This window comes from Sapajus apella, unplaced genomic scaffold (assembly GCF_009761245.1).
Source record: "Sapajus apella isolate SASKATOON/1434 unplaced genomic scaffold, GSC_monkey_1.0 scaffold22, whole genome shotgun sequence".
Classification (NCBI taxonomy): Eukaryota; Metazoa; Chordata; class Mammalia; order Primates; family Cebidae; genus Sapajus; species Sapajus apella.
The window spans coordinates 25,275,097-25,291,745 of NW_022436962.1; the positions used below are offsets into that span (position 1 = coordinate 25,275,097).

A 16,649-nucleotide genomic window follows, 5' to 3' on the forward strand; every position below is an offset into this window, starting at 1 on the left:
TTGAACTCCTGACCTGGTGATCCACCCACCTGGGGCTCCCAAAGTTCTGGGATTACAGGCATGAGCCACCATGCCCAGCCTACTTTTCTTTCTTTTTATTCTGTGTACTATGACCATTTCTGCCCTCTTTCACAATTAACAGAACCTCCTCTTCTACTATTTTACATGACTGTCATTTCCATAATATCACTCAGTTTTTTTCTTACCCCCATCAACTTTTTAAAATTTCAGTATTTCTTGTCTACATGTATCACTATTATGGTTATTTTTATATTCACAATAGCCTGCAGAAGAGCTTTATTTAAATATTCTATCAAGCCAGAACAACATAGTGAGACCCCATCTCTTAAAAAAAATAAAAATTAGCTGGGCATGGTAGTGCATGCCTGTGGTGCTAGCTACTTGGGAGGCTGAGCAGGGAGGATCACTTGAGCCTAAGAGGTTGAGGCTGCGGTGGGACCAGATTGGGCCACTGCACTCCTAGGAAACAGAGCAAGATCCTGTCTCTAAATAAATAAATGGATTGATGGATGATGTATGGATGATGGATGGAAGGATGAATGGATGGAAGGATGGATAGAGAGATGGATAGGTACATAGATATATAGAGATATTCTGTCAAACCAAAGTATCAGAGTTAAAGATTATACTTTGTAATTTTTACACTGAAACATTTCTTTGTTTATTACACCTAAGTAAGCATAGCTAGATATTGTTGACTCAGGCAAGAACTCAAACTTGGAAAGAAACTAAAATGTAGGGAGGCAGAATAGTATGGATTTTAAAAAATATTAGCCCAGTAAAAGTAGCATAATGCCAAATAACAATACTAGTGGTAGTTTTGTTGTAGATCAGTGGAGTTTTGTTGCTCATCAGAGGCCTTCTGTAAGTTATATAAGATCTATCTTTATAAGTCATTGGAAAAGGTATTTCTGAAACTTCAGGAGAAAAAAATTAATTAAATCTCATTTAGGAGTCACTCATTAGTAGGACTAAAACATTACTAGGACTTCATTTTTATGTGTTTTTATAAACTTGAGTTAACCTGAATTTTAACTATGTAAGGTTTTGCTTAAACTTTTATCTTTGGATATTTTTATTTTTTTTTTTTTTTTTTTTTTTTTGAGACGGAGTTTCGCTCTTGTTACCCAGGCTGGAGTGCAATGGCGCGATCTCGGCTCACCGCAACCTCCGCCTCCTGGGTTCAGGCAATTCTCCTGCCTCAGCCTCCTGAGTAGCTGGGATTACAGGCACACGCCACCATGCCCAGCTGAATTTTTGTATTTTTAGTAGAGACGGGGTTTCACCATGTTGACCAGGATGGTCTCGATCTCTTGACCTCGTGATCCACCCGCCTCGGCCTCCCAAAGTGCTGGGATTACAGGCGTGAGCCACCGCGCCCGGCTCTTTGGATATTTTTAAAAGGCGATTCTTTAGGCAAAACTAATCTGTGGTGATAAAAGCCTGAACGTTGATTGCCTCTGGGGACGGGGTATGATTATTGATTGGGAAGAGGCACAGGTGAGCCTTTGGAGTGCTGGGAGAGGTTGTATCTCATGATCTGAGTGGTGGTTACATAGATATGTACATACGTAAAAATGCATCAAAGTCTTAACAGTTTAACTTAGTGCCTTTCACTGAAGACTTGAGTGAAATCAGAATGGTTTAAAAGAATGACATGAGGAATTTAAGAAATCCCCCGACCACCAAGCTTAAAACTTCCTTCACCTTCTTGACCAGTCTATATATACTTGGAAGGCAGGGACAATACTATTAATTTTTGTATTCCTGGTATGGTGTAGGAGGAAGAATATATGCAGTTGGAGGAAGAGGGAGACGATTTCCCTTCAGGTCTGCTCTTACTAGAGTTTCTTAATAAACCCAGTTCCACTCTGAGTTGCCACCTCACCATCTTCAAAATGTTGCCATCTTCAAATCAAGGGGGAATAGATATACATGTAGAAATATTCCCCTTGATTTGAAGATGGCAACATTAAGCAGCATTTTGATTTCAGAATCTGAGAAGTGGAGTATGTTGTGACGTGATCGTAGTCTTGCACCTGTCTTCCTTTATTTGCTTTCCCAGTTGCATCTCTGTAAGCCTCTCATGTTCCTATTTTAGTACTTAAGAGTAGAAATTTTATCTTTTATTTTTTACTGTTCAAAAAGTACTTAGTGAATTGAAATTTTAGAGTGGAGAAGAGATGACAAAAGGAATGAATTAATAATGCTGAGAAAATAAAGGGCTGTCCTTAGGTAACCCTTCTTAGGAAAGGTAGTAACACACCTTTTCCATCTCTCCGTCAGAGATGGTATGCTAGAAGCAAGCCAAGATTATAGAAAGATTTAAGTTTTTCATATGAAAGAGCCAGATTTAAGCCAGGAAGAAGGAATAGAAAGGGTGATTTGACCATTTATAATAAGAGAGAGCCCTTGGATTCTACATATGCCTTTTTCCTCCAAAATACTTCAGCCTACGACATAAGTCAGGTTCCGGGAAAACTTAGTAAGCTCAGTTGATTTGGCATTGAATGTGAGATTGCTTTGTAAGAAAGATCTATATGCACAAGGAAAGTATATGGGAGTCTTGATGTTCTTGCATTTGCCCTGTTATGAAGTTGTTCTGAATGAACTGAAAGGCTTTTGAAAGCCCGTTCAGGATCTTTGTTCTAGCATGCGCCTACCATAGAGAATTAAAGTTCTTATATTTTGTTTGGGGCCCATTTAATCCTCCGGTCTTTCACTGGCTGGAATTGTTTTCAAGCTACAGATGCAAGAATAACACTGTAAACCCATTCTCAAAAAGAGAATTAGGATTTCCTACATGTATTCTGCCCTGGGACTTGCCTAATTTGAAGCCAAAATAAAATAATGTGATTCTTCGAAAAGAATTGGTAGACACATCCATGGATACACTAGGACAAATGAAACAGACCACGTAGTAGATATAAAACTTTCATAAAGTAAAACTGCTTGATAATTCAGTGGGCTCCTGACTTCCACTTAGTTCCCATTCTCAAATGGGGTCAGACTAAAATTCTTTTCTTCTTAAAAGCCAAGAAACCACATGCGACTCCCCTTCAGGAAATGATTAAACAAAATAGAGCCCCATTTTCCCATTATTCTCCTAGCCCAGCTTCCCAAAACCTGGCCGACAAAATGGGCACCAATTAACTGAGAGATCTCTGTAACCACTGTTGTAGTTCTAGAAAGACCATTCGACTCAGAATCTACAGTTATCCCCACTGTTAATTAAACCTCAGTGAACAACTGTTACTAGATGACATGAGACTATATAGCCTGTACCAAGACCAATGTGGATGGTTCAGCCAGACTCTGGAAATTCAATCCCATAGCTGCTCAAGTGTGCCATGAGTAGCTATTATTCTCACAATATTGGATGCTGTATATTTTGTGAAAATTAATTTTTAGATTCTATTTTCCCCTTAAAACAGTTTTGGCTGGGCATGGTGGCTCACGCCTATAATCATAGCACTTTGGGAGGCCGAGGCAAGTGGATCACCTGAGGTCAGGAGTTCGAGACCAGCCTGGCCACTCCGTCTCTACTAAAAATACAAAATTAGCTGGACATGGTGTTGCATGCCTGTAATTCCAGCTACTTAGGAGGCTGAGGTAGCAGAATCGCTTGAACCTGGGAGGTGGAGGTTGCATTGAGCCAAGATTGCACCATTGCACTCCAGCCTGGGTGACAAGAGTAAAGCTCCACCTCAAAAAAAAAAAAATTTTACCAAAGATGGCAAATTGAAGCAGCAGACAGTAATAGAGCTTACCTAGATTATTAAGTAAGTGAAACTGGGAAAAACTAACATCTGGATCAAGGATGACTCTTTAATCGTGAAAGCAGTCATAGAAATTACAAAGAAAAATTACAAGTATGGAAAAAAATTGTAATGCCTATCCAAAAATCATCTTAAAAAATACCACAAACTGTCCAGGTGAGGTGGCTCGTGCCTAATCCCAGCACTTTGGGAGGCCGAGGTGGGCGGATCACAAGGTCAAGAGATCGAGACTATCCTGGCCAACATGGTGAAACCCTGTCTCTACTAAAAATACAAAAATTAGCTGGGTCTAATGGCACATGCCTCTAATCCCAGCAACTAGGGAGGCTGAGGCAGGAGAATTGCTTGAACCAGGGACTCGGAGGTTACAGCGAGCCGAGATCGCGCCACTGCACTCCAGCCTGGATGACAGAGCGAGACTCCGTCTCAAGAAAAGAAAAAAAAATTCCACAAACTAGGAAAAATGTTTGCCACAATTGTGGATGTTTCCTAGCTTTAATTCAAGACTCTTATAAATAAATGAGAAACAAGTTGAGATCTAATGTAACGTAGTAGGTATGGGCACGATTGTGTGATGAATAAGTAATGGCAAATATAATGGAACATTATATGGCTACTAAAAATCATGTTTTCAGAAGATTTTAATTACGCAGAAGATGCTAATCCAAAACGATAATACCTTGTGCATCTCATATGATCCTAATTTTGTTTATATTCAATTTCTATATTTAGGCAAAAAGGAGAAAATATTCAGAGAAAATAGATCACAAAGAGTTACAATGTTTTATCCGTGTGGTGAGAATATGGGTGACTGTGTTTTCATTTGTAATTATCTGCATTTTTTTATACGTCAAGTAAATGAATGTGTTAGTTTATAATCAGAAAACAAAGCCAACATTAAAGCAGAAAATATATTCCTCATTAAAGCTTTCCTCTTCCTTTAAAAATTAAATATTTTAGAATGGACAAAACATTAAGTGAAAAAGCCTACCATAGGAAAAATTTTTAGAATGAAAAAAGAAGGGTATACTTTGCCTTTCTGAGATAGTAAATCAGAAACTCAGGAAAAGTACTTTAGGAAAATTTTAAATAGCCCTTTTAACTTCAGCATTCTTTTATGTTTGCTCTTCTGATAAAACTCACTCGGTTGGTAAAGTAGATGATTCCTGAGCAATCTAAACATGAGCATCTTTAGTAACCTGGCATTATTTCCTACAGTGTGACATGCGCCAACACGGATGTGTTATTGGTGTCACCCCGTTCATCAGTCTCTACCTTCATCTAAAGCAGACAGATGGGGAATTCTGCCCTGTCCCCCTAGCAAGCATTTTTGAGCACTTTTTAAAAAGCCGTTTGTCTAGTCATTTAAAAAGTCTGTCCCTAGCCGTTCATATAAAGAGCCAGCATTATTTTTTCAAAGCATTTTAAAATGCTAGTTCTTGCCTACCTTATGGGAGGTGGGGGGGATCATTTTTATTGCCTATTCACGTGAAATATTTTAACATAGAATTTTGATTAAAGGAAACTGGCTCACCAGTTTTAGCCATGCCAGAGTGTTGAAATACTTCCCAGGAGACTGAAATATGTGGTGACTTATTTTCCACAGGAAAATACAATAGAATTTCACAGCAGGAAAGAACCTTAGAAATAATTTAATCCAACTCTCCTTATTTTACAAAGGAGATTGGAGCCAAAGAGGTTAAAACCCAAGATTAAGACCCAGTTTGAAACAGGTCCTCTGATTTCTCATTGTGGTCTTTTAAAAAGTACATTATTCTTAGAATTTGTTCCTAAAAGTTGTCATATAGTATTTGAGTGTCACTGGCATATATAATAGATCCTGGAGTTGCAAACAGAATCTATACCGTGACAAATTGAATACAATAAATTTAAAGTTTTCCCTGGTTGCCCTAGTGCCAAAGTGTAATAAGAACATTACTACAGTTTGAGATCATGCAGCCGAGCATGGTGAGGCTTTCCCTGGTTTTGTTTTGTTTTGTTTTTCAGAAAATTCTCATTATTTCCTCAGTTTAATTATTTTAAGTTTAGTTTATTATTTTTTCTCATCTCAGATTTTGAGAAGATACCCTTTTCCTAAATCAGTATTACTTGTATTAAAACTGATTGTTAAGAGTTTTGCTTTGACCTTTATTAAAGCTTTTCACAATGATTTGAGTTACAAAAATTTAAATTTTAAGTTAGAGATTGAGCATGAGAAAGTTTAGATCAGGAAGAAAAATCAATTTCCCTATATATTTTTGTCCTTAAAAGCATAAGTAAAGAATGTCTATAGAAGTTTGAGGGAAATGTCTCTCCTCCTGGTCTGTAAAATGAAGATATCACAACAGCTGCAAGGTATTGGTTACACTGTTGGAATTCAGTTTGATACTGTGGATTTTTTATTATTTTTTAACCCCCCATCCAAGTTTTTTTTTTTTTTTTTTTTGATAGCAGGTGTGACTTTTAACCTTCCAAACTCAACCTTGTACAATACTGAGTAATTTAATAGTGACAAAATGATCCAGGATATGTGGGAAATGAACTTTAAAAATATTAAAAATGTTTCTTTTAATTTTGAGCTAAAATAATAGTTCTTGCATTGAACACAATGTAGACAAACTAAAAATTGAAACAAAGCAAATGTTGGAGGAAAAGAATTTGCACATTTATGAATTATGATTGTGTTTATGCTCATGATCTCTGGTCTCATTGATGATGGCCTTGTCCTGTGAATAAATGAGCAAATTTGAGATGGGATCTTAGATATAAGATACATAATTTGAACTTACTTTCAGAAATGCAAATATGTCGTCACTGAGGTTATAATTAACACACAAACTCTTTATGCAGTTTGTATAGTTTATAATGGAAATGCAGAAAGGTTTTAGTATTTTATGTAAGATCCATAATATTTTGAAAGTGAGAAATGTGTGTGTATCTTTCTCATCTTAATGAAAGTAATAAAATATGTTTGTTGAATTAGGCTTAATGTAAGTCACAAAATGTACATATAAAACTGTATCCTCAACCTGTAGACTAATCTTTTGAACAACTTATTTGTCTCATAACTCAAATTATCACTGACTTCACTTCAATAGGCACCGATATTATTTTTAATTAATTATAGTTCTAGGCAATTCTAATTGTACTTACATAATTTTATAAAAATATTAAAATGTCACCAGAATTATTTTCTTGTAATACCATATATATTTATGACAATAGATGCTTATAATTTTGATTAACATATTGATAAGATTCTCAGAGCCTTTCTGAATTATTAAAAGATTAAGTATTTTCCTTTTTTTCTCTCTATTTATTCTAGACGGGTCACTGCAGCAGCTCCTAACCTGCTCTCCTTCCCTTTAGCGTTTCCCCTAGCCAGTTCATCCTGCACATAACTACCGAATCAGTCCTCCAAAAATAATGTTTTTATCCTATCAGTTGTTACTCAAAAAACTTTAGCTGCCTCCTATTTCTATTACCCACTTCAGTCTCTTGCTTCCCCTCAAGCAACTCCTAATCCAGTAAGTTGTCATCCTCGCTACTTTGTCGTAGTAAAGCCTCACTGACTTTGCTCCTAAGTGTTGACACAAGGTTTGTTTTCTTTTCCTCTGTTTCTTATTTCAAGTTTCAGGGGCTAGACCTTGGACTGCTCTGGTACAATATTATCATCCTATTCCCCATTCACTTAATGTTTGTACTATACCTGTATGTTATAATTACTTTCTTGTATTGTTCTCTAATTGTTTCTTGTCTGGAGATATATATTCCTGGCAAATTGTCCAAGACAGTGGTTCAAGCTCTGACTGTGTAGTCTCTATTTCGAGACCTACTGAACCAGATCCCTGGGGAGGGGGCTGGAAATCTCTAGTTTTAGTAAGCTACCCAGGTGATTCCAGTGGTCATCAAATTACTTGGTGTCACTTAAACTGGCAGTGAATTAACTATTCAGTATTAACTATAAATTGTATTAAATGTATTTTGTTTTTAGAAATTTAAGATCTTTGTATACTATTCTTTTCATCTAGATTAGAGTTAGCCAAGATGCCCCATTCCCCCAAATTATGTAGCAGTGAGAAATTTTCAAATAAAATGTTTCTATCATATGTACATAAATGAATACATATGCAATTACCCTTTATAAAAATTCGATTCACTTTTTAATTATATAACTAATTTATGAACATGTGCTTGTGTGGAATTCAAAAATACAAAATGAAACTCCTTCTTGATTCTTTTCCCAATCCTTTTCTTTCCTCTCTGGTAAACAGGTCTATTGATTTGCCAAGTTCCCTTCTGAGCTTCTAAAATATTTACTGTTTTTTTCATATGAATACAGTATGAGTTGTTTTGAAACTTATTACTTTAAAATTCTTTCCATATCAGTGTATGTTTGTATGTGCATATGTATTCATTCTGTGTAGTCCCCTGTTGCATCGATGTGCTGCCATTTATTTGAGAATCTTCTTACTAATAAGTGAACATTAAGGTTGCTCTCACTTACTTTCCTTATTGTAAGCCACTTCAGTGGACATCCTTGCACATGCCCTCTTGTGCACATGTGCCATTTGCTTTCGATTAGAAAGCTCTTCCCATTTCTGCCTTCCTTTTCCTTTTTAGTTCACAAGCAATACCTGCTAGTCTGCATCAGTGTGCAACTTTTCTTTTTCAGTGTGTGGCCAATAAAGCACAGGACTGAGTCAAAGTATTTGGTTCTAGACCTGGCCCTACCACTGACTTGCTCTATGACCTTGGACCCTTTTCTCCTTAGTGTCATGAAGGTGTTAAGTGAGATGACTTTTAGGGTTTCTTACAGTTCTGACAGTCTCTTGTTGTAATTAGGCTTGTGGGTGTGACAACATTGATTTTTATGTTATATTCAGCTAGTAGTGAGAATGATCCTGTTAAGTAAATCATAAAGGTGTACAGTGCCGATGAAGAAAGGAACCTTATGCTTTATATGAGTCTTTTGCATTACTCCTAACTGATGTTTGAATGCCATTTTTGGATGAAAAAATAATAATGTGGTAGTAGTACCTTTTTTCTTTTGGATAATTCTCAACAGTTTACAGAAAGCTATTACCAACACCAGCTCATTCTAAAGTATTGTCTCTTTCTCACAAATCCTGAGTAATTAAAGGAATTACCCAAGATTATTCAGCTAATGAGTTTCAGGGTCCAGACTTTAACTTCACATCTTTTGATTTCTAAGTTTGCTGTTCTCTTAAAGAGAAAGAAGTATTTTTCTCGTACTCAAAATAGTTATTCAATATATGCTAAATTTCTTTGTTTAACATTTATAAAGTGCATAGTATTTATAAAGTACTCTTTACATGTTAGTCTTGCCACTCCACCTTTGTCTGGTGCCTCCTAGTTTATTTTGTATAGAAGCTGTCACTTTGTTCAGTTTTAACAGTTCTAGACATCAATATGACCAACACTTTTGAGTCAGCAGCTCTTAAGCATTTAGGAAATGCATCACACACGTAGTTGTGGTTATTGTTATCCTTAAAATCACTTGACACAGATCATAAACATTTAGCCCTGGTACATGAAAAATGGGTTAGAGGTCAAGCTTAGCTTGTCTGCAGGGTATCTGTTTCATCTTCATGATGGAACCCAAGTGTGCCAGGGATGTTTCATGGAAATACTTAATATGAAGAATGGCTCTGTTTTTGTTGGGAATCCAGAATGATCATCAAAGTATGGATTTTTTTTTTTCAAATACTTTCTTTCTAACTTACCAGTGCTGAACTGAAGTTACTACTTGCAGAATAGCCTCTTACAAAAAGACAGTATGACACAATCCAATGTGACTTTTGAGGCTAAAATGTTACTTTCAGCACTGTTTTGTTTAAAAGTTTGGTTACTACCATAAAGCTGAAAGTATGTTTTCTTCATGGTGTGATCTTGCCTAACAGCAGCACTGACCTCCTGGGCTCACGAATGCTCCCTTCTCAGCCTCCTGAGTAGCTGGGAATACAGGTGCATGCCACCACGCCAGCTAATTTTTCTATTTTTTGTAGAGATAAGGTCTCACTGTCGTACCCAGGCTGGTCTTGAACTCCTGGGCTCAAGCGATCCTCCCGCCTGGGCCTCCCAAAGTGATGACATTTACAGGCATGTGCCTTGCACCCGGCCTGAGACTCTCTGTTTATAAGTTGTGATGTTAATTCTGCAGTTACGTCTAAAATAGAATTCTCTAGACTGATGGAAAAGTTATTGTGTTTCACTATTCTCACTTCCTTTACAAGCTCCCTTCTCTTTCCAAAAATTATTAAAAGAGAGAACAGGTGAGCAAAACAAAGAAACAGACGATATGTAGCTTTTCCACATTTTTTCTGATTCTTAACTTTACCCCTTTCAAACGCCTTTTTTTCTATTACCTTTTCAAAAAAATTCCCTTGCCTGTGTCTACCCCTATTATCTTGATTATTTCACTTGGTACCTGCCACTCTCCCTCCCTCTGAAAACTTTACAGTCTCATTGACCGATGTATGTACACACACCACAGTTCACCGGTCATCAGAGTACTGTAGCCAAGATTCTCAACTGCTGTTACAGTTCTCAAGTGTGAAGTGCCAAGGGCAATTTATTACCAGTTATGAGTACCCCAGTTTGTACATGCTTTGCTTTTTTAAAAAACAGATTCGAGCTTAGCCCTAAAATAATGTCACTGTCAGTCACTTGCATACAGAAATGCTTTCTTGAGTGGGAGAGAAAGAATGACACTGCAGCTTGTGGACTCTCTGGGGACCCAAGCTTACCTACACCACAGCCTGTGGGAGTGTGTGGCGGGACATGCAATTGCCATCTTTCCTTGGGCCTTTCCCAGCAGAATAAAAGGCTAAAAACCTCATCCAAGAACAGGAAAATGTTCCCACTGAAGATTATTATTGCTTGCTTGGGTTTGTTTTTATTAAAAGGTGAATGCTGGAAGAAGATAGTTTTTCTCTCTCGGAGGTTAGATTTGTTTGTTTTTACTAGTTATTTGTCAACACAAGACTGAAGTTAGGATGAAAGTCATCTGCAGGTTTTATGAGGTAGATATTAAAAGTAACAATTACAAAGGATTTTACAAATGGAGGAAGGCTACTATTGATCTATGAAAGTATGTGGTAGACTCCCTTGCTTGCCTTCTTTCACAGGTGTTTCTAGTAAGAGATTGAAAAAGCAGAATTAAAGAAGGCAATGCTGGAAATCAAACAGGTTTCAAGTTTTACCTGTAGTGTGGTTTGGGTGTTTCCATCATCTGTTTGTCACGCCCATTAGTATAGAAACTTCAGAGGGATCTAATGTTTTCCCAGGAGGTTTCTTTATGGTAACCTCAATTTTCCTTTTCCAACAAATGTTGACAATCTCTACTTACTGTCTCAAATTTAACATGACATGAAATCCTTACTCAAGCAGAGAGACCATGATGAACCCATAGTTGTTTCTTTCTAAAGAGTAAATTAGTCATAGATCCTTGGATTTCTATTTAGTTGAAAGAAAAAGTTAGTGGCAGGGGGTGAGAGGGGGAAAGAGAGTGTTTACACTTGTTACAACCCAAATGTATGTAACAAAATACCATTTCTTTGCTCAGTATGATATGTTCCAGAATTATGGCTGTGAGGATCATTTTAGGCCTAAAGAGGGCAAAATCTCTTAATTTCTCTTGGAAATTTAAGATGTACTTTTAAGGATGTGTAAGCAGAAAACTGGGAAAGAAAAATTAAGATTTTTGCATACAAGGAATTGTTCCCTGCCTTACTCTCTGGAAAAATAAGTTTGTTTTCATAGTTCATTAATAGTTTCATCACTGGGGTTCAGAAAGCATACTCTTTTAAAATCAATGTATAAGCTGGGCGCAGTGGCTCATGTCTATAATCTCAGCTCTCTGGGAGGCTGGGAGAGAGGATCACTTGAGCCCAGGAGTTTAGGACCAGCCTAGGCAACATAGGGAGACCCTACATCTACAAATAAAAAATTTAAAAAATTAACTGGGTGTGGTGGCACACACCTGTGGTCCCAACTACTCAGGAGGCTGAGATAGGAGGATTGCTTGAGCCCAGGAAATTGAGACTGTAGTGAGCTGGCCCACTGCACTCAAGCCTGGGTGACAGAGCAAGAGCTTGTCTCAAAAAATAATAATAATAATTTGCCAGCCGTGGTGGCTCAGGCCTGTAATCCCAGCACTTTGGGAGGCTGAGGTGGGCAGATCACTTGAGGTCAGGAGTTTGAGACCAGCCTGACCAACATGGAGAAACCCCGTCTCTACTAAAAATACAAAATTAGCCAGGCGTGGTGGCACATGCCTGTAATCCCAGCTACTCGGGAGGCTGAGGCAGGAGAATTGCTTGAACTCAAGAGGTGGAGGTTGCAGTGAGCCAAGATCGTGTCATTGCACTCCAGCCTGGGCAACAAGAGCGAAACTCCGTCTCAAAAACAAAAAAAATGGTTAAAGAAATGAACAACTAAAAAAAAAAAAATTTAAATGAAAAAATTTAAAATCAATGTATAGTTGTGACTGAATATTTGCTGACTGAATAATTGAATTACCTAACTACATACTCTTTCCTACTATAACTCATGAAGATACTAAAAACCATGGAATTGTATACTTTAAATGAGTGAGATGGTATATAAATTATATCTCAATAATACTCATATTGAAAAATCAATATGTACTTGTATTTGAAAATATAGGTTTTAGGGGTTTTGGGTCTTTTTGTAGATTCACCAAAACAACTAAATGTGCTTCATGGCTTCTTCAGATGTCACTGTGTTCACTGAAAGCCCACTCTGTGTAAAGCTGCTGAGCCCACACCAGCTCACTGGAGTTGCCCTACGCTCCGTCCCTCCATGCATGCTTGGATGGCCCTGGCCAGCTGAGTGCCAGCCACCCCCTCTGTCCCCAACATTTGACAAGTGTGCTTACCAAACCCATGCATACCAGTTGGCTTGTTTTGGTAATTATGCCATCTGATTAAATTTTTTAGTTCATTTATATATAGGTGCTAAAAGATAAAGCTGTTTTCATGAAAAGAAAATTATAGCCTTAGGAAACCTAGATAAAGGTTAATTGCTACAAAAAAATTTACTGTTGAATTAGGCATGGAAGAAAAAATTGCAAAAGATTTTGGAAAAAAAATCATCAAAATTTAGATGTGTATTACAGTCAGTATAGCCAGGATACTCACAAGTATTCTAAGTCCTCAGACACTCAAGTCATAGACAATGTAGCATGTCTATGGTTTATGTAACAACACATTGACATTTATGTTTAAGCTACTATTATTTAAGGAATGTATATAGAATTTCAAAAAATGTTCCTCTTTAATTAACCTTTCTGATTAACCAACAAACTAATGGTTCCTGCAGCATTGAATCAGAGAGCCTATACTATAGGATACAGAAACACAAAGAGAAACTTACAGAGTTTAGTAAAATGTCGAAAGGGTTTATGATTGACAGGAATGGGCTGAAGTAATGAAGAGAGAGAGCGAAAGAGAGAGAGTGTATGTATTTAAGAGAGAAAGAGAAACAAAATAAAATTTACCTATGTTAATATTTATGTCCTCAGCTTCCTGCTTTTTTTAATTCATTGTCTACTTACTTCAAAGCTGCTAGGTGTGAGAAAAGCAATGAAAGATTACCATTCATTAACCCAACATATACTGAGCTGACATCCACAAAAAAATCATACAGTATACTAGTTATAAAGATAGGAATACAAATAAGATATAGTTCCTTTTTATGTATCTAACACCTTTTTTAGATTTTTTAAATGAATTATTTTACTGTACATATATAAAAATAATGCATTTTTGTTATCCTTTATAATGCTATAAATATTCAGTCTCATCTTTTTTCTTAAAGCAACATCTTCTCTTATGCTGTGCTTAGTGGAAACTCAGACTTTAAGTTCCACATCTGCCAAAAGAAAAGATAATTCTTTTCTGTGTAAGAGATTAATACTTTATCTTTGCCCTATGGACTTTTCTTCCTTGGTTTTACAGACAATATTCACAGGACAGACAGCAGTAAATTAGGCATCAAGAGACTTGAGTTCTCGCTACAGCTCCACTATTAAGACACTGAGAGACCACAGGCAAACTGATGCTCATCTCTAAACATGAAGCTGCAATGGAATTGGAATATATATTCCCTAAAATTCTTTTCAGTGCTGGCAACTTCTGAGATTGTTCCATCTCCTTGGTTTCGATATTTTAATGGGCTTAGAATCTATAATGAGGGCATATAAGTAAAGCTTGAAGTTTAGAACACTTACATCTTTCGTATGAACATTTTAATGCAAAGTGCATTCTAGAATGTTCGCTCTGTATAGTTGTGAACCTTTTTGTCTCCTTCATGGATATACTAGGAATTAGATAAATGTTTCTTTTTAAGAATGGATACGTGTATCTGAGTGAGAGATGTAATTGGAGAGAGAAAATAGGAAAGAGAACTTTAAATCTTCAAGAAATTCCACGGTAGGGTTCCAACTATTGAAACAGTAATAGCTTAAAGAAGAACGTTTAGAGGACAGATTTTTACATTTTGTTTTGTTTCCTCCAAGTATAGTACAGTCTGGTGAAAGATTTCATGTTAGGAAGGAGTATGTAGCTAGGTAATTCATTTATTCAGTCAGCAAATATTTATATATCCTCAATATATTAGCGTAGTAGTTCTTCAACATTGGGTCACATGACCCCTTTCCAGTTTCAAAAATTGTTGAAAACCTTCAGAGAGCTTTTGTTCATGTGTTATAGCTGATATGTGACATATTGGAAACGGAACTGACAAATATTAAATTATGAAACTCATTAAAAATAATAAGCCCATTAAATGTTAATATAAATAACATTTTCTGTGAAAAATAATTACATTTTTCAAAACAAAAAACTTTAGCAATAAGTATTATTGCTTCACATTTTTGCAAATCTCTTTGACATGTGGCTTACTAGAAAATAGGATTCTCATATTTGCTTGTGTAATCTATGGCAATATGCCATTTGATTGAAATATATGAAGTATATGAAGAAAATCTGGCTTTACAGAGATCTATAGTTGGAAAAGGGAGGTTTCACAGACCCCATGAAAGGGTCTCAGGAACTCCCGGGTGTCTTTAGACCACACTGTGATAACCAGTGTACTTTTATTTGTTCAACAAATATTTATTAAATTAAATGCTTTCTATTAAATAGGAAAAAAAAAAACCTGGTGGGATTACAGAGTTTGGAGGTTGAAATTGAGTTCAGATTTTTTTAGCAAGCTTATCCTGTATCTGGGAGGCATAGAGGATGAGAGGGAATAATAAAACAAACTATGGGAAAGAGCTGATTAGAAATACAAGCCCTTATCTGTTGAAGTGGATTGCGAAGTTAGATATTAAGAAATTGCAAAATGGAGCAGCAGCTGGTATCTTGAAGAGGGAATAGAATATTTCTAGTATGAGAAGGTATTAATGTCCTATTTTTTTAAATGTTAGAATCTTTGCTACATAAGGAAGCAGCTTAGATTGGAGACTTAGGGATGTGGATTCCTGTTATGAGAGAGAAGACCGAATCTGGTAGCTGTAGATCTCAGAGAAGAATATTGTACAATGTAACTATGATTCCATCAGGAGAGGATGATATGGAGTCTGGGAAGGTTCTGCCTCCTGACTAGCCACTAGAGCTCTCTCTGCTAGTATGTGAAGTGGCCAACATTCCTTGTTTAAAATCTCTCAAATAGATTGTCTTTTTTAACACTTCCAGGATTCTTTGTAATAGAGATAAGTAAAATGTTCAGTACATATGTAAAGCCTTTGTTTATGTTATGATGCTTTGTTTTTGATCATTTTTCCTTTGCTTTTTTTTTTCAGACCATCCAGACCTTTCAAGTTACCAAAAAGGTAAAATAATCTGGGTTATCTTATTAAATAGTAAACTTACCTGCATGCTTTTTCCCATCTAGTATTTTCTCCATATTTTGCTGTTCTTTCCACTTTCCTCATTCATATTTTTATGAAAGAAAAATAAATTTCCCATGAGTTGGCTGCTTAAGGAATTCCATATCTCCAAAAGTGGTTTTAATCTTAAGGTAGATTTCCAATCCTATTAAGTTCTATTTGTGTCTAGGGCTGGTGTAGTGTGTCATGCTTATAATACCAGCACTTTGAGAGGCTGAGGTGGGTGGGTCACCTGAGGTCAGGAGTTCGGGACCAGCCTGGCCAACATGGCAAAACCCCATCTCTACCAAAAATCCAAAATTAGCCAGGCATGGTGGCACATGCCTGTAGTTCTAGCTACTTGGGAGGTTGAAGCAGGAGAATCACTTGAACCTGAGAGGTGGCAGTTGCAGTGACCCAAGATTATGCTGCTATACTCCAGCCTGGAGTACAGTGAGACTCTGTCTCAAAAAAGTAATAATAATAAAATCAAATCTATTTGTGTGTAAACATTTATATTTGTCTAATTATTTGGCATTCCTTCCTGCAGTGGGTTGGCTTCTCAGTGGCTTTTTAGTGAGGAAAGAGATACTGTTCTGCCAACTCCCATGACTTGAATTCATGGCAGTTTATTTCAGAGAGGTTGTCTTTTTTTAAAAAAAAAATCCTGTTACCAATGGAAGTATTCTTTTATGTGGAAGTGTTTAAGGCTTATCTTTCAATAGAGAAAATTTTAAATAGATAAGAGTTCCTGAAAAGAAGCATTTTCTCATCAGATGTTCTTACACATTGTAATTCCTGATATAATGTCATTACATTTAAGAATTCTAAGTGAGTTGGGCACAGTGGCTCATGTCTGTAATCCCAGCACTTTGGGAGGCCGAGGTGGGCAGATCACCTGAGGTCAGGAATTCAAGACCAGCCTGACAATC

General features: G+C 36.7%; 1 protein-coding gene across 4 annotated transcripts in view; it reads left to right on the plus strand.

Annotated features, from left to right (window-relative positions):
- Positions 1–16,649, plus strand: part of DISP1 (dispatched RND transporter family member 1) — a 166,296-nt gene that overhangs the window by 123,006 nt on the left and 26,641 nt on the right. For 3 of the 4 annotated variants that reach the window (XM_032289342.1, XM_032289341.1, XM_032289343.1), the window contains one exon: positions 15,652–15,681. In XM_032289342.1, the coding sequence (XP_032145233.1) occupies positions 15,652–15,681 (30 nt within the window). Of the gene's footprint in view, positions 1–14,680; positions 15,682–16,649 lie in introns of those variants that run through there. The other variant, XM_032289344.1, reaches the window with a different exon arrangement.